A 21,944-nucleotide genomic window follows, 5' to 3' on the forward strand; every position below is an offset into this window, starting at 1 on the left:
TTAAAGGAGAAACTGAGACCAATAGACGTGCGACCTGCCCCTCATTCAGCAAGTTAGTCAGGGATCAGTGTTTTGGTCTGACGAAATACCAACTTTTCCAATTCCAGTGATAGAGCTAAAGCAATTCCTTTCCTCTGTGAGTAGTAGACCTTCACAAAGATACAGTCTGGATGAAGACATGGGCAAGGTGCCTCCTCCTATCCCTCCTGCAAATGAGTGGGGAAGGCAGGGAGGTCCCTAGCTAAAGAGGGAGAACCAAGTTGCAGCCTCTCCCCGTTCAAGGCAAGGGAGGGCACATGCTGAGGGTGGAGAAGGGGGATGGGCACTGTCGCCATGGGCCCAGGTCCTGAGAATGCTGCGGGCAGAGGAGGGATTGAGGAGGGACAGCACTCTCTCAGCAGTGACCTTCTGGAGCCTCCTGCTGAGAGGGACAGCTGGGCGTGACTATGACAAGCAGGGCTTGAGACCATGGCCATGCAGTCTGGGGCTGGGCACCCAGACAAAAATTGCCCACCGATCCTTTTTGTATTTTTATATAAATTTATTTATTTTTGGCTGCATTGGGTCTTTGTTGCTGCACGTGGGCTTTCTCTAGTTGCGGCGAGCGGGCTTCTCATTGCGGTGGCTTCTCTTGTTGCGGAACCCGGGCTACAGCCTTGCGGGCTTCAATGGTTGTGGCACGTGGGCTCAGTAGTTGTGGCTCGTGGGCTCTAGAGCACAGGCTCAGTAGTTGTGGCACACGGGCTTAGTTGCTCCGTGGCATGTGGGATCTTCCCAGACTAGGGCTCGAACCCGTGTCCCCTGCATTGGCAGGCGGATTCTTTTTTTTTTTTTTCGGTACGCGGGCCTCTCACTGCTGTGGCCTCTCCAGTTGCGGAGCACAGTCTCCGGACGTGCAGGCTCAGCGACCATGGCCCACGGGCCCAGCCGCTCCGCAGCACGTGGGATCCTCCCAGACCAGGTCACGAACCTGCGTCCCCTGCATCGGCAAGTGGAGTCCCAACCACTGCGCCACCAGGGAAGCCCGGCAGGTGGATTCTTAACCACTGCGCCACCAGGGAAGTCCCTGCCTACCAATCCTTTTTAAAGACATAACTAAGAAACCAATCATATGTTTACATTTCAAACGTAGCATTAGCACTTAAATTTAAACTGCACTGCTGCAGTTAGATCAACTGATTTTATATCCAAGACCTTTAGGCTTTAAATACTCTAGGGAAAGATATGGTGACTAAAGAAAGAACATTTCATTATAAAGTGGGGTTCCCCCCCCTTAAAGGGCATAGTTCCTAAAACAGGGCTTGTCTCAGGGATCTCTTTAACAAGATGGCCAGAGCCCTTCCCCCTGTGCAGTTTTCTGAGACCCATCATTATATGGACTGTTTAGGATTAATCCTGTGTGTTCTCACATGCGTGTTTTATTGTCTCCAGCTTGATTAAAAGACTGTTTATGGCAGGAACTGGGTTCCCTGTGTCCCCTGGGTTGTTCATAGTGCACAGCTGAGTGCCAGTGCGTGAACAGAAGCTCAGCGGCTGATTATTTCTGTGATTGTTTTTCAGCACCATGGACAGAACCTCGCCTCTCTTCCTCCTTTTCCCAGGCTGTTTGATTTCTTTCAAGACAAAGCCTCCAGCTGCCTCCTTGAGCGCTCAGCTCCCCTCAAACACGCCTTTCTCCTGGGGGGACTGCACCGGGAGCCAGAAGCCACACCATGCCAGGTGGGAGAAGAAAACGTGGGAGAAGGACCCTGGAAAGGAAGGGATTTCACTACATTGCTTGCTGTGCTTAGAATGAGAAGACCACCTGAATTTTGTGTCCCAGCCAGAGCCACAGTCCCCAAGCACCCCCAAGAGCTGCAGATACGCATCTCAATAGTGCCCAACATGGTCTGTAGTCACGGGGTTATAGGCCAACAGAACACCTGGCCACCTGGGGTGACGCTGGGATAGAGCCTGGGCTGGCCTGAGCTGGGGAGACCCTTGGCTTGGCAGAAGACGGACGGGATGAAGAACACATTTGGAATGCAGATAAGGAGAGAGTCAAAGGCTGATTGGGAAGGCAACCTCAGTCATTAAAGTCGGCAAAGCCCTGGGCAGGGGACAAGACAAGGGGCCAGCAGCTGAGGCCTGCAGGGACAATTCAGAGAAGATTCAAAGTGGAAAGTGCTGGCAGGTTCAAGACAAAGGTTGCAAATAATACTATGGGGCTGGGAGTTTCCTCTGGCTTTTTGATATTAGCTGTGGGGTGGAGATGGGTCACCACTTTAAAGAAGGGGTGCCAGGCTTCCCTGGTGGCGCAGTGGTTGAGAGTCCGCCTGCCGATGCAGGGGACGCGGGTTCGTGCCCCGGTCCGGGAAGATCCCCATGCCGCGGAGCGGCTGGGCCCATGAGCCATGGCTGCTGAGCCTGCGCGTCCGGAGCCTGTGCTCCGCAATGAGAGAGGCCACAACAGTGAGAGGCCCGCATACCACAAAAAAACAAACAAAAAGGGCTTCCCGGAGGGGTGCCAGTGTGACACATCACATGGCAGGAGAAAGATAGAATTTTCAGTGGGCAATAATCCAGCACCCAGTAGAGGTCAGATACTACCATTCTAAAGCTGGAATTAGTAAATTTGGTAATCCATGATCATTTCAAAAATCCGTTTGCTTACGGCATCTCCACTGTGGTGGATGCTCCACAGGCTGAGATAAAACAAATACAACCAGCACAACACACACACCAATTCCATTAAATTTATTGCCTCTCCTCCTCCTTTCACATTCTGCCTGCCCTTCAAGGCCCACTTGGAATCCTTCCTCATTCAGGAAGACTTCTAGGGCTAGAGTTAGCCTAGGTGCCAAGCATTTGTTTGCTGAATGGATGAGTGGATGGCCCTGGTGAGCATCGAATCTGGTGATTCTCAATTTTTTTGTATTGTCTTATAATAGGTTACCTGGGAAACAGACTCTGAAATGGAGATTTGTAAATTTCAATAAATTTACACATAGGAAACTTATTGAAAGTACTTTTGGCAGCAACACCTGGGAGTGAGGGCTGGGGAGGAGAGCGAACAAAGTGGGACTGGGCAGAGAGAGGAGTTGAACTGGGCTGAAGCGTCAACAAAATTCTCAGCCAGTTCTACAGGGAGCTCTGGAGCTGGGATGACACTTCTGAGTTGTCCTGTGCTGAGGCAAAAGCGATGGGTATTTACATCCCCACATTCAGAGTTGGATGCCGGCTGCCCCCAGGAAGCAGGAAGGTGGCATGACCTTGAGTGAGATGGCTGTTTTGGCTGAGGGCAAGTCCTGGAGAGGGACTCAGCTGACAGGCATCTGCCAGCACTCCCAACAGCTAGAGGAATGAAGACCTTGGTCCTGAAGAAGAGATCAGGGTGACACCTCACATCATCCACTACGTGGACCAACAACTTGGACCAACGGTTTGGACCACACTGGGTGGAGGGCACATATCAGAATCCCAGGAGGAGGCATAAAGAGTTGTCCAAGATGTTCTGTTACAACCTTACCCCCCCAAACACAGAGGCCATCATGATTAGGAACTGCTGATCTACTCCCACCTGCCCTGAGACAAAGGAGGTGATGTGCCCAGGGACACACAGCAGGTGAGCGGCTAGCGTGAAAGGAGCCCAGGTATTTGTGGGCTGCCATTGGGGTATGAGCCGCATTTCCCAAGTGAGCACCAAAAAAGCGGCACCCATGCCGCACCTGCTACTCAGCCTCTGTAATGATAAAAGCCTAGTAGACACCTGGTCCAGAGAAGATGGAGATGTGGTTGGCAGGTGGGGGTGGGAGAGGAGGTGCGTATGTCAATACGTGCGTGTGGAATTGGATTGGTTTTTAAAAGCAGTTATCATGTATGGATATGACCTTTGTGCTGTGTATACGTGACTTAACCTGAAGAACAAATCCTCTGATTCTTAATTAACCTTTTCATTTGAACCCCTTGACCAAGAAGCAAATGGAGGCTGGTGAACTGGAAATGACAGCCTCACCTCCCCCATGCCCCAACCTGGCCAGCCACCTAGGCTGGTAATTACCTTGGCCAAAGCTGGGAACTTTTTACAGGCTGATGAACAGATGAGCTCCTGCTAATAGCTGTGATAACCACAGAGCCCGGTCCTACCCTCCTCTCTTTCCTGATTACCTTCTGTGAAACCACAGAGCAGACGGTAAGAATATTTCTCTCTCTCTCTCCACCTCTCCCTCCCCTTTCCCCTCTCCCTCTCTCTCATTTCCTCCTTTTAATAAAAAGGAGATCATATAGGCTGAGGATCAGGAGAAATAGCATAAGGAAGGGAGACATTTGCCTGCAGAAGGCTCTCCCCTCCGGAAAACCAGATGCTTCGGCCATGTCCTTTAGCAGACCTGGCGAACGGCTGATGTTTCTGGAGAGTGCCCCTCAGTAGATGTCAAAGCAATTGGGAAGGCTGGCTCCTGGCCCACAGTCACATGGAGCGGGTGCGGAGGTGTCAGCAAGGTCTTTAGCCCTCAGGGCTCCCAGCAGAACTGAGCAAGGAGCAGCAGGGAAGAAAGGGAAAAATCGATGGGACAAAGAAAGGGATAGGAAGAGAAGGATGGGAGAAGGATGCAAGAGAGGAAGCAAAGGTTAGATACAGGGTATTATAGGGGGTCTGGGCATAGAAAACATGTCCTAACAGTGGCCTGGGTCTCTGCCACATCCCCCTGAGTTGGCTCGTTGTTTCTGCCTGGACTGTCTTCCCTGTGTCACTCGCCTCAAAATAATTATATTTTATAGTGATTCTATAATGGTGGAATCACATAAGAGTGCTTACTCTGGGCCAGGCCTGTGCTGAGCACTTTGTGTGTGCTATCACGAGTGAAGCCCAAGAAGCCCTACGAGGTAGACACCATTCTTCCCATTTTACAGGTGAACGAGCTAAAGCACAGAGAGGTTAAGAAACTTGCCCAGGGTTCACACAGCTAGTTCGAGATGGAGTCAGGCTTTGGAGCCAGGCAATCTGACTCTAGAGCCTAGCTCTTAATCATTCTGCCCAATTCCACCCAATTCCAATCCCCCAGAGCTCTGGGTACATTTCCTGTACCCAGATGTGCCTGATGTAACAGAAAGAGCATTAAATTTGAGCCCCAGCTCTGCCCCCACCCAGCTGTGCAACTGTGAGCCAGTTAACCTGCTTGTGCCTCAGCTTTCTCATCTGTGAAATGGGTATGAGAATACACATCCCGCTTACTGCACAGTACAGGTGCAGGGATTGAGTGAGATTATATTTGTGAAGGCTCTATGAAGCCCCCAAGGGCCTTGCGTTTGTCCACTTCCATTTTGTGAGCTCCTGCCAGGACATGGATGATCCTTGCATGGCTTATCTGAGCCCCTCTCACATGTGGTGGGCGCTCAGGAATTGTATGCTTCCTGTTGAGCAAATGAAGAAAGAAACAGAACACCCAAATCCTCTCTCCTTCCTCCTCCTGCCTCTCCTTCCTCTGCCTCCTGACCCCCCGGTCCCCTCTCCCCTCTCCTTCCTCTCTTCCCCTTCCCCTTCCTTCCTCCTCCTCCTTTTTCTCCTCCCCAAACCCCAGCCCGGCCCAGTATTCACATTCTAATGGGAAGACATCTGCCCTCTCTTTCCAATCCATCCCATGCTTTGCTTTGAGACCAAATTTTCAAAAGTACAACTGAGACCCCATCACAACCTGCTCAAAATCCAAAGTGCTCCGAGGAGAAAGTCTGAGCTTCTGAGCCTCTGCAGTCGGGCCCCACCTCTCTTTCTTGGCCTTGTTTCTCAAGACTTTTTTCCAGGATATTCCAGTCCTCACTCGCTTCTACTGTCAGTTTCTTCACCTGTAATAACATCATAGGTAATGAGCTAACGGTGCCTGATACATGGTTAGCGCTCAATAAATGTAATCAAGATGTTCAGTGAGGGCTTGCTCTGCTGTCTTGGAATCTCGCCTGAGGCCCCAAGGCTGAGGACTTCAGGTGTGAAGTGCCCACACGTTCTGAAGGGAGATGCCGAGCCACCCGGGTAGGACTCGTTAAGACTGGCCCCATGCTGGTTCTACAATGCTTGCCCCTTATACATTTCGGCCCGTGTGGAAGAGAAGGCTAGAGATGGAGGTGATGGGAGGGAGGTGGGTTTTTTCAGACTCCTCGGCTAATGGTGAGAGCTGGGGTAACCACGGACCCACCTGTCTCCATCTCCCCAAACCAAGTGAGGGCACTCCATTGGCCAGACACGACTGTGGACCTGGAATCAAAGATATCTTGGAAAAACTTGACCTGTGACCTCCCCTCCCCGCCAGAGCTGAGAAAATATAGAGACTAGGGCCCAACTCGCCCCTGAAAAAGTCTAAAGTCAAGAGACCAACTGGAGCAGACTGTGTCAATTAAGAGAGACCATTGAGCAGGGAACAATCCCCACCTGCCGGGTTTAGTGGGGCAAAGATGCCAAGTTTCTCCGAGGACCAGGTGGATGCAGGGGGAGGTGGATGGACAGGACCTGTGTTGAGACGGCGCACCCAAGAGGCCCCAAGGACCATCTCCTGGGGCGGGGAGGCGGCCCTGGCAGGAGGAGGCTATGTGAGTGACGAGGGGAGGAGCTTCTGGGGAGTCACAGAGTGGTCAAGGACCATACCTCACCCAGGGTGGTAGGATCGCTGGTTACTGTTTATTTATATTATCTTTTCCAGCACTAATTCTCAAACCTCCTCTAGAGGAGTGCTCCAGGTTAGACTAATATCCCACACAGAGTGCATTTCCCTTTGCTTATATTCTTTCCCCTGCCTGGAATGCCCATTCCACTCATGTCTACCACTTAAAACACAATCAGTTTCTTCAAGGCCAGGTTCAGTCTTGCTCCCCTGATGAAGCACTCGCTGATCTGGCCACCTAGATACCTGTCCTTTCTTTGAATTTGCTACTTACAGTAGCCATAGCTAGTTGCCTATGCCAGTATCCGCTGTCTTCTTATTTAAAAACAAAACCTCTTAATTTTAACTGAGTGGCACATGGCCACTCAGGATAAAGACTGATTTTCATAGCCTCCTTTGCTGCTAGGTATAGCCAATTAGATATAAACAGCAGTATTTAGAGCCAGCTTCTAAGAAACTTCCTTAAAAGTCTGCCGGTGTGTGTCCTTTAGCCCTGTTCTTCTTTGTTCCTTTATCCTTTAACATGCCTGGAATGCAGATGTAAGGTAGGGAGCTTAGCAGCCATTTTGGACCATGAGATGACCTTGGGGAACGGGAGCTACATGCAAGGATGATGGAGCAAAAGGAGAAGTATGGGTTCTTGACACTATGGGGCTATACTACAAGTTCTGGACTGCCTACCTATGCATTTTAAAAGAGAGAGAGATACTTCTATCCTGTTTAGGCCACTATTATTTTCAGTTTCTTATAGGAAGCAGCCAAACCCAATCCTAATTGATATACTGCCTAAATTACACACAAGCTAACACGGGTGAAAGTACCCAAAATAGTAAGTCCCATATGACAGCATATCTTTTCTCTCCTAACCTGTGACATCTCTGATATCATAGATTTACACAGTCTTTATACTGTCAATCAACTATGCATAGGTTTGTGTATCTCCAACTGTCTAAATATAGCTCCTATTATATAGTGCTTTTCAAAGTTATTTTCCTCCCGAGCTTCTTTAATCCTTCAAAGAATACATTACTTTTAACATATCTTACAGATGTGGTTCTGCAGGCTCCAGGGGAACTGAAGCAGGTCAGGTACCCAGGTCTGCTCTCTCCAGGTCCACTGCTGTTCCTCCTACCTCATCCCTACAGCCACTAGAACTAAGCTTCTTGATTCATTGTCATGTTTTTTCCATTACAATGAATGTGAACATTCTCTGGTATGCACACAGTAGGTGTTCAATAAATATATTATATGAAACCCCAAGAAGTTAAGTAATGCATCCAAGCGAGTTTCCGAGATACATCTCAACCAGGGGCTGGCAAACTAGCCTGCAGGCAATCTGGCCCACAGTCTGTTTTTGTAAAGCCCATGAGCTAAGAATGGTTTTTATATTTTTAAATGGTTATGGAAAAAGGAGAAGGAGAAGAAGAAAAGGGGGCAGGGGCAGGGGAAGGAAGAGGACAGGAACATGTAACAGAGACCACAGACATCCTGCAAAGCTTAAAGTTATCTGGCCCTTTACAGGAAAATTGTGCTGCCCCTGGGCTACTCCATCCTCGTGCAGCTAGATGTTTTATCCACTAGCAGCGCCTTCACCAGCTGCTGTCCCCTGAGAGACACGATGCCCAGAGAGCTTGGAGATCCTGCAGAGAGAGCCTGTGGGATTGACCTTCAGCCCTCTTGTGCCGGCCCCGGACGGAACCCCCAGGCCCTCCCACTCTCCGCAGCACCACCTCCTTCGGGATAGATGGGGATGAATGTTCTATCCCCCTCAACCACCCTAAGACTTGGAAACCTTTCTGATTCACTGGTCAAATACTCAAGCCCAATTGATTGAAAATTCATTGGCTTTTTTCCTGTAAAAAGAATAAATAAGTAAGCAAACCTCCGTGGCTGAGGCTATAAACTGAAGTGTGAAAGCCCAAACAGGCTGAAACCATCACAGGAAAAACCCTCAGCTCCACAGCATTTCTATTTCCAAAACTACCAGCCCTCTAGAAAGGAGGCTGAACGAGGTTGCCATTTCCAGTACCCCTGGCAGCATGTCCCCCATCAGATCCCTCAGTTATTCACTCAGTAGATGTTTCAGTGGTTAAGAGAACGGGGTTTGAAGTCAGACGATTTTTACCAGCTGTGTGGCCTTAGCTGGAGCACTTAACCTCTCTGAGCCTTGGTTTCCTCATCTGTAAAATAAGAATATTCACATTTACCTAGTAGGATATGCAAAGCACTCAATAGAGTACCTAGCCCTGGAGTGCCCAGTAAATGGAAGGTATGTATGTGATATTGTTACACTGACCAGCCCTCACTCTTTCTCCCCTCCGTCTTCCAACCCTCTTCTTTATTTCTCCCTCTTAATCACTCCTCAGTTACATGCGAAACCCCATCCTGGAAAGCAGTCCAACCTACCTCTCTAACTTGGCCCTCTCCTTTCTGGCCATGCCCCCAGCCTTGGCACCGAATCTTCCTTAAGCTGGCTCAGACCATCATCCTCCACGCCTCCTGCCAGGGGTCTCTCCATTCTTCTTTTCCTGCCTGTTGTCCAGGCCACCTTTTTGCCCTTTGCTGGCACATTGTAAATCTAGAAGCTAAAAAATCCATCTTTTATTTGACGTAGCATCTTGAGGAATTCGTCCGTTTTGAAAGCAGGGATTATGCCTTTCTTATTCTACTTACATCTCTGGAGCTGGGCCCATAGTAGGGGTTCAATGAGCATTGGCTGGTAGCCTGGCCAGGAGAGCAGACAACGACCAGCTCGTGGCCAGAGTGTCCCTGTCCCGTGACAGGTGTGAATCCCAAGAACCACTTGGACTTAGGGACTGGGCCAGGCCCAGACAAAGTTGTCCAGTTGGAGGGCTGCCTGATGTAATAGAAAAACATGTGGATTTGGAAGTGAGACATGTCTGGTTTGAATTTTGGCTTCACCTCTGTCTGTCTGAGTGTACTTGGACAAGTTGCGTCAGCTCTTTGAGCCTTGATGTCTTTATCTATAAAGTGGGATCAGTCTACACTGAGGTGCCTATTTACACCCACTAGGATGGCTATAATCAAAAAGACAGGTAATAACACATGTTGGTGAGAATATGGAGAAACTGGAACCCTATACACTTTGAATGGGAAATGGTGCGACCACTTTGGAAAACCATCTGGCCATCGCTCAAAAGTTTAAACACAGAGTTACCATATGACCCAGCAGTTGTATTCCCAGGGCTCTACCCAAAGAAATAAAAACATATGATCACACAAAAACTTGTACACAAATGCTTATTAGCAGTGTTATTCATAATAGCCAAAAACATGGAAACAATTCAAATGTCCATCAACTGATAAATAAACAAAATGTGGTATACCCATATAATGGAATATTATTTAGCCAGAAAAAGGAATGAAGTACTAATACATACTACAATATGTTTGGGTTTTTTTTTTTTTTTTTTTTTGGCCGCACCGCGAGGCTTGTGGGATCTTAGTTCCCCCACCAGGGATCAAACCCATGCCCCCTGCAGCGGAAGTATGGAATCCTAACCGCTGGACCGCCAGGGAATTCCCTACCTGCTACAACATGGACGAGCCTTGAAAACATTATGCTAAGTGAAAGAAGCCAGACACAAAAGATCACATATTGTATGAAGCTATTTACATGAAATGTCCAGAGTACGCAAATCCATAGAGACAGAGAGTAGATAAGTGGTTGCCAAGAGCTGGGGGAAGGTTGGGGGCTAAGAGTGAGGAAAATGTGCTTTTTTGGTGGGTGATGGAATGTTCTAAAATTATACAGTAGTGACAGCTGCACAACTCTGGGAATAGAATATAAACCATTGGATTGTACACTTCAAAATGGTGAATCGCATAGTCTGTGAATTTTAGCCCAACAAAGCCATTATTTTTTAAATGGGGTGGGCAAGACCTCCCCACCCACCTCTCAGGGTTCTTGTGAGGCTCAGAGGAGGACATTGTGCAGGGTCTTAGACACCGTGTCATGTTAGTACAAATAGGAAGGCTGGGGCCATGGCTCTTCATACAATGGAGCAGTTTGCTGCCCTCCCTTCTTTTCTGCTCTGACTTGGGACCCCCCAGGGTGAGAGTTGCTAAGGAGTGACACTGCCATCTGGCAATGACAAGAGGAGGTTCTGGGCCTCCAATATGTCCATCCACCCCAGAGCCGGGGAGGCAAGAAGTGTCTCCTCTCACACTGCAAACTGGGAGGGACCTGACCCCACCAGGACACTCGTTTGTGTCCCAAGGCTGCCTCTCACCTCATCAGAAAGCCTCAGAGCTCAGCTTTCTACCGGAGGAGGGAGGGGCCCGTGTAACTTCAGATCTGGGAGTAACTAGGAGCAAGGTAGGGGAGAAGAGGAGAGCTGTGGGTAACAGACCATACTTTGTTGTTGTTGTTGGCTGCACCGAGAGGCTTGTGGGATCTTAGTTCCCCGACCAGGGATTGAACCCAGACCCTCGGCAGTGAGAACACAGAGTCCTGACCACTGGACCTCCAGGGAATTCCCGACAGACCATAGTTTAAAGAAAGGTGGCTTCAGCCCTCTGAAACCTTTAGCAAGCATCAAATGCTAAAATAATGATGACAATGACTAATAGTTACCACGTGAGCATTTGCTAACTGCCAGGTACCATGCCAAGCAAATACACATGTATGTAATCATCACAAAGACCTTACGAGGCAGGGACATTGTTGATTCCAGTTTATAGAAGAGAAGATTGAGGCACAGAAGTTTCAAGTGAACTGCCCAAGATTGCACAGCTAGAAATGACAGAACCAGGATTTGAACCCTGGTAGCCTGGCTCTACTTCCTGTTTACTCATATGCTCTGTTAGACTGTGTAAACCCTATAGGCTGCACACAATGGAAGACCAAGGTTATTACTAAGCCTGTTCAATGGCCCTCCCCTCAAGGAAGTAGGTCTCAAACTTAACCAAGCATCAGAATCATCTGGGGGTGTGTGTGTGTGAAAAATACAGAGTCCTGGGCCCACCCCAGCGAAACTGATTCACTGAGCCTGGCAGACCAGGAATCTGCATTTGTGACCAGTATCCCAGGTGACCCCAATGAAAGCTGTTCCGGACATACTTGGAGACACTTGACCTCCCTGAATCAAGAACCAACTTTTGGGCCAGGCTGGCTAGGTCTGCCCCACGAGGTGGACGCTCCCTGCTGAGGCAACGCCACACTTATCCCAACCCCACTGCCCTCATCCAAGTCCTACCCATCTTTAAAGGCCCAGGTCGAGTTCTACATAGTGTCCTACGCCCTCCACAGGAGTTAGCAGACCACTCTGGTCTAAGTCCTTAACTCCTTATAGAGGAACCCGCACTGCTTCAGAACCTCATTCTAAGCTGCCTGATATTCCTACCTCAGCATCCCGTGGCTACAGGCTTTTTCTGATGAACTAGATCATTGCATGTGCCTTAAATGTAGAAGCTTTTATTTTCCTTGTATGTGTCCCCCACAGCTCATAGTAGGTTAGCATTCAGTAGAGACCTGTGGATTTGGTTACAGACCTCAAGTGCCAATACGCTCCTATTGCAATGATTAGCATGACCAATGTGCACAGCTGGCCAGTTCAACGTCTGCCTGCCCAGGGTCCCAGTCCAAGGGTCTGGATCCTTCCTCCATGGGATCCAGGTGATTTCTCCACGCCAGGCACCATTCTAGCACTGCGGGTCCAGAGGATGCACCCTCTCTGAGGGCTGACACAACCAAACAGCTCATTCTAATACCGCATCTTTGGGTGCAATTTTTCCCCCTGGGGACATCTGGCAGTGACTGGAGACATTTTCAGTTGTGACAACTGGCGTGGTCGGGCTACTGACATCTAGTGGGTAGAGGCGAGGGATGCTGTTAAACATCTTACAACGCACAGGACAGCCCTACAACAAAGCAGCCCCCAGCCCCAAATAACAGTTCCGAGGTTGAGAAAGTCTGCTCTAACAGAGTATGCCAAACCTGCAGCATAGCAACGACCGATGTTATTAATGAGAACCCAGAGGAAGGAACGATTAACTCCCAGGGAGTATAGGGGTGTTGGAGACGGATCGCAGAGGAGATGCTCAGTACCTATGAACTGACTGATGAGCGATGGATAGGAAGATTTTACCAGGCAGAGGCAGGGAGGAAGGAGAGGGTGCTCCTGGCTGCGAGGTGTCAGAGTGGCTGGCAGGTTTGGGAAGCTGTTGCTGAGTACAATGTGGCCAGAGTGCCTGGTGCTCACCACCCAGCACATCTGCTGCCATCTTATTCCCTCACTCATTTGATCAGCAAACTCTGACAGAGTGGCACGGGCAGCTCTGGCCCTGCTGGAATCATCCCCGATTCCGAATTAGTGATCTCTGAGCAAACAAGGTTTACTTCAACGGGTGTACAGGGTTGAGCTGAATGTGGCCGTTGAGCTGCAGTGAAAGGTGAGACCCCCTAGGTCTGCAGCTGTGAAAACATAGCAGTGGTATCATCTTAAAAGGCTACCATCTGAGGTTGATGTCTTCCTTCCCAGAACAATGAACGAGGGGTTTCCTGCTGTGGCACGTGAGGAAAATGGGTTTGAAAGAGTGTACGTGCTTCTCAAAGTTAGATAGGAATGAAAACACATTACAAAGCAATTCTGAAAAAAAAGAAGTAATTCTGGTAATGTTTGTCTCTTTAAAAAAAAAAATAACCAACTGTAGATGGCCCTGTTTATTTTAAATAGGTGTTCTCCTTGATGAGCTCATTTTGCCATCTCCTCTCATATCTCTCTTAGGTGTCTCTCTCTCTTGCTTTGGCTTCTCCACCTCTGTCTCTCTTCACATTGAGTGCCTGTGCGTGTGCATTGTGTGTACACGCTTCTCTTTTTTTGTCTGCATTTTTGTTTCTTTGAATCTGTTGCTCGCATTCTCTCTCTCTGCCTCTCTCTGGGTTTCGATATTTTTCTTATTTCTAGTCACCTGTTTCTGAGTCTGCTTCTCTCCCCCTTCCCCATTCCTTGAACCTCTTTCTCCTCCTCTGTCTTCAGCCTCTCTCAATAACTGACCACAGTAGATAACTGAAGTGTATTTCTATTACTGGTTGTATTTACCGACTAGAGTTACATGCTCCCCATTCTTGATTTTTAAAAGCAATCGATGGAAACGTTTTCTATTTCTCTCACCCTAATGTTCCCTGAAGGAAGCTGCATTTTACTTTCATCTTCCTCCATTGATTTATTTTTCTATTCTGTGGGTCACCCCTTGAGAGGAAAAAAATATAAGTTCTCCACTGTCCTTTCGCTGTATTTCAGCGACGAGCTGGCCCAGGCCCAGGGGGTGTGGAGGCACCGAGGCGCGTAACGCTGGGGAGACAGCAGTGAGGCTCTGGGTTGGGGGTGCCCCAGTGCGCTGCCACTGAGGGATTTTCTTGGTTGATCTGATTTTATCGGAGCCAAAACGTGCTTTGAGTTTAACAGGCAGCTCTGGAGGAATATCTACGGATTCCTAATTCATCACCACAGACTCCCCCTTCTTCAGTGTTGCCTGTAGTGGCTGGAGAGGGATAGAACATGATTGAAGATAGTCTCAGGGAGCAAATCTTTTACATCTTAAAAGGAGAGAGGGGCTTCCCTGGTGGCACAGTGGTTGAGAGTCCGCCTGCCGATGCAGGGGACACGGGTTCATGCCCCGGTCCGGGAGGATCCCACATGCCGCGGAGCGGCTGGGCCCGTGAGCCATGGCCGCTGAGCCTGCACGTCCGGAGCCTGTGCTCCGCAATGGGAGAGGCTACAGCAGTGAGGGGCCCGCGTACCGCAGAAAATAAAAAAGGAGAGAGATTTTCAGCCTGGCAGGAACATTGAACTAGATCCAGGAACTCTTCGAAGGTTTGCACTTTCCTCTTTGGCTCAGAACTTCGATATGCAGGATGCCTTTTTTGCTAGGTTATCGGGTCCAGCGCTCCGTTCGACCTCTTGCTGGAATTGACTTCTCCATCTTTCTGTCCTGGCCCTCATCCTGTCACTCCTGGACTCTCCCAGGGGTCATGATAAATAGAGTCACAGGACATGGAACATCGGGGATGAAAGGGTCCAGGCTAATTGCCTCGCCTGATAAAGGAGAAAACGAGTCTCAGAGGATGGAAATGATTTGCCCAAAAAGCACAAGGCTACCTGGTGGTGGATGTCCCCAGTACCCCCTACCTGGCTGGAGTCTGTGGACTAGATCCCCATCTCTGCTGACAGTTCCAGGATCTGGGGCACACGGCCAGCCTGGCAGCATGAGTGCGTCCATATGGCAGCCCTCAGGGACCATCCCCATGCATACATGATGCTCACCCCCCAGAAGGATCACAGATGACTCCCTGCCAAAGTGAAGGGGAAGGAGGAGGGGAAACTGCTGAAGCAATCACTCCTATGTCCACTTTCAGTCTCATTGAATTCAATTTCATTTATTGATGTATTAGTGTAAGCCAGGCTCTTTGCTAGAACTGGGGACAATAGGAAGTTGAGAGCTTTAGGCTGTAATACTGAGGTACATGTGAGGTGACAAAGGGGCAGAGAATCAGTCCTCTCTCCCAACTCAGTTGGGTAGGGGGGTGACTCCAGGAAAGCTTCCTGGAGGAGGTGATGTCACAAGAAGTAACTGGACTAACGTTCCATTGGACCCTTCCTCCGTGAGCTCCTGGTCAGGGCCTTCTAAGGAATACCATGGAAATGAAAGGCATTTTGACATATTAGCAATTCAGATCAAAGCACTTAATGTTTCCATCTCAGTCTCCAGACTCACTCACAAGCTGTGTGGCTACAGGCAAGTCACGTGACCTCCTGAGTCTCCCTTGAGTGCTCTGGGGCTGGGGTGAGTGTCCAGCTAGATGGATCTGGGAATGCAACTTGCACATTTTAAAGTGCTCCGACACTGTGGGCCATTATAGCCCTTAGGATTCCATTTAAATCCTCTGGCCTTGGAGTGCAGCTGAAAGCAAAGCCATACCCCTTCCCTGGAGGGCACAACAAAGGAGCAAAGAAGTAGGGCCTCAGACCCAGTGTCCTCGGACTCACCCTGAGCCTCTCCTGGCCTCCGTTTCCTCACCTGAGAAATGAGGGTGTTGGTCTTTTCCTTTAGCACGCAGAGGCCTGCGTGACCTCTGACCCTGACTGCCACTTCAGGCTAAGCCCCTAGCTCTGCCACTCTGGTGCACCACAGCGAGCAGGGGCTCTGCTCCATACAGGAACCAAGATGCTACACATATACAATAGAATATTACTCAGCCATAAAAAGAAACGAAATTGAGTTATTTGTAGCGAGGTGGATGGACCTAGAGTCTGTCATACAGGGTGTAGTAAGTCAGAAAGAGAAAAACAAACACCGTATGCTAACACATATATATGGAATCTAAAAAAAAAAAAAAAAATGGTTCTGAAGAACGTAGGGGCAGGACAGGAATAAAGACGCAGATGTAGAGAATGGACTTGAGGACATGGGGAGGGGGAAGGGTAAGCTGGGACGAAGTGAGAGAGTGGCATGGACATATATACACTACCAAATGTAAACTAGAGAGCTAGTGGGAAGCAGCCGCATAGCAGAGGGAGATAAGCTCCGTGTTTTGTGTCCACCTAGGGGGTGGGATAGGGAGGGTGGGAGGGAGGAGATATGGGGATACATGTATATGTATAGCTGATTCAGATAAAGCAGAAACTAACACACCATTGTAAAGCAATTATACTCCAATAAAGACGTTAAAAAAAAGAACCAAGATGCTGGAAATGAGCTCCATCCCCAAAAAGAGAGTGCAAGGGGAAAAAAGATCTGCCATTTTCCTCAAAATAAAAACAGAGGCAGATGGCTGGGAGGGTTTTCATGGCTAATTAAATATGCTTTAGCCTCTAAGTTAATTATGAAATGGTTCCTGCAGGGGGAACTCTGCTTTGCATGGAGTGGGTTCAGGTAAGTAGCCTGGGGAGGCTGCAGGGGCCCCCTTTGCATCTCTCTCCGACATGAATAAAAGGTCCTCCTGTCTAGGCCTCAGAGGCAACAGCAAAGGCCACCAGTTCAGGGGGTGACAGGAGTCACTCACTTCCCCAGGGCATTTGTAAAGAGAGAGGTACCAAACAGCAGAGCTGGGACTCCATAATTTCCTTTCGGAGAATTTCTTCTAAGGCCATTATCAGAAACCCAGACAAAGATTTCCTGGACGAGAATATTTGCCACAGCACCATTTATAATCGTGAAAAATAGGAAACCGCCTAGACGCCCGCAAATAGAGAACTGGCTACGTAAATTCTGATACAACCAGACAATGAAATATCATGTAGTCATTAAGATGGCGTTTTTGAAAACTAGATAATGACATAGGGAAAAGCTCTGGTTGTATAAAATGAAAAGAGCAAGATGCAGAATTGTATATAACGTACCACCTAATCTTATAAATAGTTGTGCACAGGAAAAAAAAAAGGGGTGGCACGTTAAACGCTAATAATGATTATTTTTGAGAGAGAAGATTCTGGGAGCTTTTGCTTCTTTCCATGAGCACCTTTCTGTATTTTCTTAATTCTTTGCAATGAGCATGTATTACTCTCATAGTCGGGAAAATAATAAAATTTTGTAAATGCCAGAACCACTTATAATGGATTTCCGAGTGGGCCTGAACAATTTTTCACACCTCCTTTGAAGTCAATGAACTTTACTAAAATGTGAGATTCCAGGATCGATAAAGCTGGGTAAGAGTTTATTTTCTAGAACTCTCGAGGGCAGGTGCTTTCAACGGGCAGCACTGCACGTTAATTGCCCATTCCCACTGGTGGAAGGAGTATGACATGGCGTCTGGCTCTGTCAGCTCTGACAAATGCCCAGGGGTCTGGGGGAGAGGAGGTAGGCAGGAGTTCCTGGAACCACCTAATCTAAGGACTTGAGGCCTTGGGACTAACGAGGTTGGCAAGCATACAGCTGAGGGGTTCCGAGTAAGAGAAATCTTTATGGTCTGGAGAAGCATAAGGATGAGAAGAAGGTCAAGGGTGAAATCCCAGTCTGGCCAGGACCATAATACTGGACTCTCCTTGGTCTCTGGAACCTCCTTGGAGTCCCCAGAATTATGTAGGGACAGTGGTAGCCAGGCTGACCTGTAGAAGCTGAGAAGGTATGATTGACCTCACATGCCTACTGGCAAGACAGGCATAGGGGATGGAAATAGAAAAAAAATTCACCAATGTTCATATGATCCAAACACCACTTGACATTATGACAGCTGCCACCCCCTGTCAATTTAGCAAGCCCCCGTCACTAAAACAACTCACATCCCAGAATTTAAAAGTAGGGGGCGGGCTTCCCTGATGGCGCAGTGGTTGGGAATCTGCCTGGCAATGCAGGGGACACGGGTTCGAGCCCTAGTCTGGGAAGATCCCACATGCCGCGGGGCAACTAAGCCCGTGAGCCACAACTACTGAGCCTGCACTCTAGAGTCCGTGAGCCACAACTACTGAGCCTGTGCGTCTGGAGCCTGTGCTCCGCAACGGGAGAGGCCGCGACAGTGAGAGGCCCGTACACCGCGATGAAGAGTGGCCCCCGCTCGCCACAACTAGAGAAAGCCCTCGCACAGAAACGAAGACTCAACACAGCTATAAATAAATAAACAAATAAATAAATTTATAAAAAAAAAAAGTAGGGGGCATTACCACAAGAGGGGAAGGAAGGAATTCTGTGTTTTGTCCTTATGAAGCGCTCTCTGGTGATGGTACTCCGTCTCTGGGCCCAGTGGTTGCTTCTATATACAAAGCCATCCCATTATTATGTGAAAGTCTCCATCAGGACTCTCTTGATGTTTCATTGCCACTCATGCTGCTCAACGTCACATGTGTCTTCTCCAGTTTCTAGAATCTAGCCAACAAAGTAAGGAGAATACCAAGATCACATAAACCCTAACTGTGAGGAGAATGAAGAACTCCAACTCGACCTAACTAACCACAATCACAGGAGACGTCAAAGAAATGAGGGATAAAAGAATTAGAGATGTTAGTGAGGGTTATCAGCTATGATGCAAGACACTCTCCAGGGGAACAAAAGAAGGGAGGGGTCCAGGCCACAGTGAGGAAGCAGCCTTGAGTATCTGCTGTCCCCTGTAACTTCTTAAGCAGGGTGCACAGCAGAACTCACCACAATTCCCCTTAAGAATCACCTCCTTTGAAGCTTCTGCTACAGGAAGGAACAGCAATTATGAAAAGCACTCTCAAATCTCTCTCCCCGCAATCCAGCATGACATAGACCTGGCCCATCACCAAAACTTTTCAAAGTAGCCCATTTTCCTTTGAAGACCATCTTAATTTTAAAGTGAATTTTTTAAAAAATATGACATTTTATAAATGGTTGCTTTATAGCCAGCTCTCTTGGAATGGGTCTTCTATTAAGGGGAAGGCTACCTGTCTCCAAGTTCATGGTAACAAATTGTGCTTTCAACAAACAGATCATGACCTGAACCCAGAAACATGTGCCAGCCTCAGTGGTCTTTGCCTCTCGAGCCATTGCCATCGTCATATTACATTGGACTTTAACATCCCTAAATTGATTTTCCTTCGCCAGATTTGGATTTTGCACGTATATTGGCAAACATGTTGAGCTGTTATAAGGTGACACAAACCACCAGCCAACAATCCCATTCTTAAAGCATCCCCATTCCATTTGACCTGTGCCATGTGACATGTTGGTGCAAGTGTTTGAATACGTTGATTGTGTTTATTGATGCAAAAAATGAGCAAAACCAGGAAATTAAAAGTGCAAGTATTAGTAATAAAAAACAAAAGTTTTCACAAACTTAATATAATTTTGAAACTAAGATGAAAATCATCAGGATGCTGAAAGCATCAAATCTTTAGGTTCAATGAGTGTTCATTGGTCCTGAGCCTATTGATTGGATTCACACGTGAGGGAAAGAAAACAAAGTCTTGGGAATTCCCTGACTTTGGTCCAGGGGTGAGGTCTCAGCACTTTCACTGCCAGGGCCCGGGTTCCTTCCCTGGTTGGGGAACTAAGATCCTGTAAGCCGCATGGCAGCAGCCCTCCAAAAAAGTCTTAGAAATAAATAGTCATTAATTGTGTCTTAGAGGCAAGATATAATTAGGGAGTCGATCATTCTTTTCAGAGTAAAGAATCCACCTTAAAACATACAACAACAATCATTAACGCACAGAGTGCAATAAGATTCTGTTCTAAGGCTTTAAGTGTATTCAGTCACTTAGTTTGCACAAGAATCCTTCAAGGTAGTTACTATAATCATTCTCAGTTTCAGAAAACTGAGGCACAGAGAGCTCTCGGCCAAACACCAAGAAGTGGCTGATTTATGCCCATGCAACCGGGGTGGCTGTCAGTGTTCTGAACCACTAGACCGCATTGCCTCTTGTATAGAATAAGGGCATCATCCAACTGTGATACATTTGATATTCATAGACGCTTTCAGGAATTTGTTACATGTAAAAAAATAAGGTAAAGTTCTACTGGGACAGGGCAGTCCTTTAGGAAAGCTCCCTCTTTGCTGTACTTGGCTTTCACGAGCGCGCTGTGGTCAACTTTCAGACCTCATATCAAAGCAGAATCGAGGAAGAATTTAGAAAAGATCAAGACAAAAGTCATTTCTGCCGTGATCAAGGCCATTAGCCAAAGAGCAATCCTCTTTGTACTTCATGTTAGGGAGCTGAGTTCAGGTCCAGGAAACATACAAAAACTCCTACACAACGCAGAACCCATGGCCATTAGATTTCTACAAAAGCCTTTGAGAAGGGGCTGCTGAGATGCAGGATGTCTGCAGGGGGCAGATGACTTCCCTGTTGCTGGGAACACTTCCTGTAGCCTGGGATGTGGCTGGAACGCGAGGCTGGTCCACTTTGAAATGCAGGGAAACCTGTCTGCCTGGGAGGGTGAGAAGGATAGAGGATGCACCTGCCGGGCAGGTCTGATCTCAAATCTCCCAAAGCAGGTTAAGTGTTAGGGTTTCAACGTGAAGAGGTGAGCGCTTCTTCAGGGTGAATGCTGACAGCCCTTAAACTTGGAAACCAGATTTGCTGGGACTAAACATACATGGGAGCCCAGTCTGGATAGCCTGGTACCAAGGTGGGCCCTTTCATGGGTCACAGACGCCCTTCGAGAAGCTGCAGACACTCTGGGGGAAAAAAACGTACGTGCGCACATACGCATAAGGTTTCACATACACCAGGCATCCCAGAACCACCACTCCCTCCCCAGACAAATACCATGTCCCCTCCCCAGACTGAAGCATCCTTGCAGAGAGAAGGGGCATTTGGGACGTGAGCTGGGAAGGCTAAAGGGACAGAGCAACTTGGGTCACGTGACCTGTCCGCTGGTTCAACGCCAGGTCCGGAAGGTTACAAAAGGTCTCCTCACCAGGCCCTGCCCGTCAGAGCCCCTCACAAGCTGTTCTCATTCACACTCTCAGCATCTTGCGAGAGGCATGGGGCGGCAGCCTCATTCCTCCTGTGGCCATTCAGGGAGAGGTGAAAGCTGGATGCCTTGTCCATCTGTCCATCCTGGGGCCTGCCCTACCTGCCTGTCTCCACACGTCACCCCCCCCACAAGCTGTGCAGACACCCCTATCCATCTGCCTTTCTTCTACTCCTAGTGTGGGAGTGGGTGCAGGGGAGTGGGGCTGTCTACAGAAGGGGTTTCAGCCCTGGGAGCGACCCCGGACTCAACCCACTTGGAGAGAGGCTGGTGAAGAGGACGACGCAGTACGTGGACTGGGGAAGAGCGGAGGGCTTGGAAGAGTAGGCGTAGGGGCCCGTGGGGGCTCTTCAGGAAGAGGGTGGGGGCAAGGTGGGGTGGGGCTGCAGGAAGCTCCCTGGGGAGCTCCACTACTTGTGAGCGTGGAGCTAATGGGGGCTGTCAGCCGAGGGGGTGAGAATGTGCGCTGGGGCGGGCAGGGGGGCGCTGAGATGGGAGCGGGGGTCGTGGCCAGGATGCAAGCTGTGGATCAGAGAGACATGGCTGAGGAGTGGCCCATCGAAGGCCTGCATGGAGCTGTGGGGAGGGGTCCTGGAGTGGCATCTGTCCTGGCCTGCAGAAAGAGGTGTGGAAGAAAGAAGTCAGATGCCAAGGGTGATGGCCAAGGCCCCAGGAGATGGACGGAAACTTCCGGCAACTGCTAAGCAACCTACTTCCCGAGACTGCCCCAGATCCCTGTGCTCCTGACCTGACTCTCCAGGAGAGAACCCACCCCTGAAGGCTGGGTTTGCCCCTCGGCCAATGCTTCCCGCGTCGTGTCCCCGTAAGTGGTGAGAGCCTCACACCTGAGGGTCCAGGTGACAGGATGGCCTCAAGGTTCATCACCCCAAGCACATGTTTCTTGAACAAGTGCCCGCTGTT

General features: G+C 48.9%; 1 protein-coding gene across 3 annotated transcripts in view; it reads right to left on the reverse strand.

Annotated features, from left to right (window-relative positions):
- The window catches only part of LOC113606677 (ADP-ribosylation factor 2), a 100,075-nt gene that overhangs the window by 16,328 nt on the left and 61,803 nt on the right, over positions 1–21,944 (reverse strand). The window contains exon 5 of one of the 3 annotated variants that reach the window (XM_027081339.1): positions 5,615–5,820. The exons of 1 other annotated variant lie outside the window; for it this stretch is intronic. In XM_027081339.1, the coding sequence (XP_026937140.1) occupies positions 5,677–5,820 (144 nt within the window). In that variant the 3' untranslated portion in view covers positions 5,615–5,676. Of the gene's footprint in view, positions 1–5,614; positions 5,821–18,253; positions 18,453–21,944 lie in introns of those variants that run through there. One more of the 3 variants, XM_027081340.1, reaches the window with a different exon arrangement.

This window comes from Aethalodelphis obliquidens, unplaced genomic scaffold (genome assembly GCF_003676395.1).
Source record: "Aethalodelphis obliquidens isolate GAN/ISIS:26980383/991018 unplaced genomic scaffold, ASM367639v1 scaffold44, whole genome shotgun sequence".
Lineage (NCBI taxonomy): Eukaryota > Metazoa > Chordata > Mammalia > Artiodactyla > Delphinidae > Aethalodelphis > Aethalodelphis obliquidens.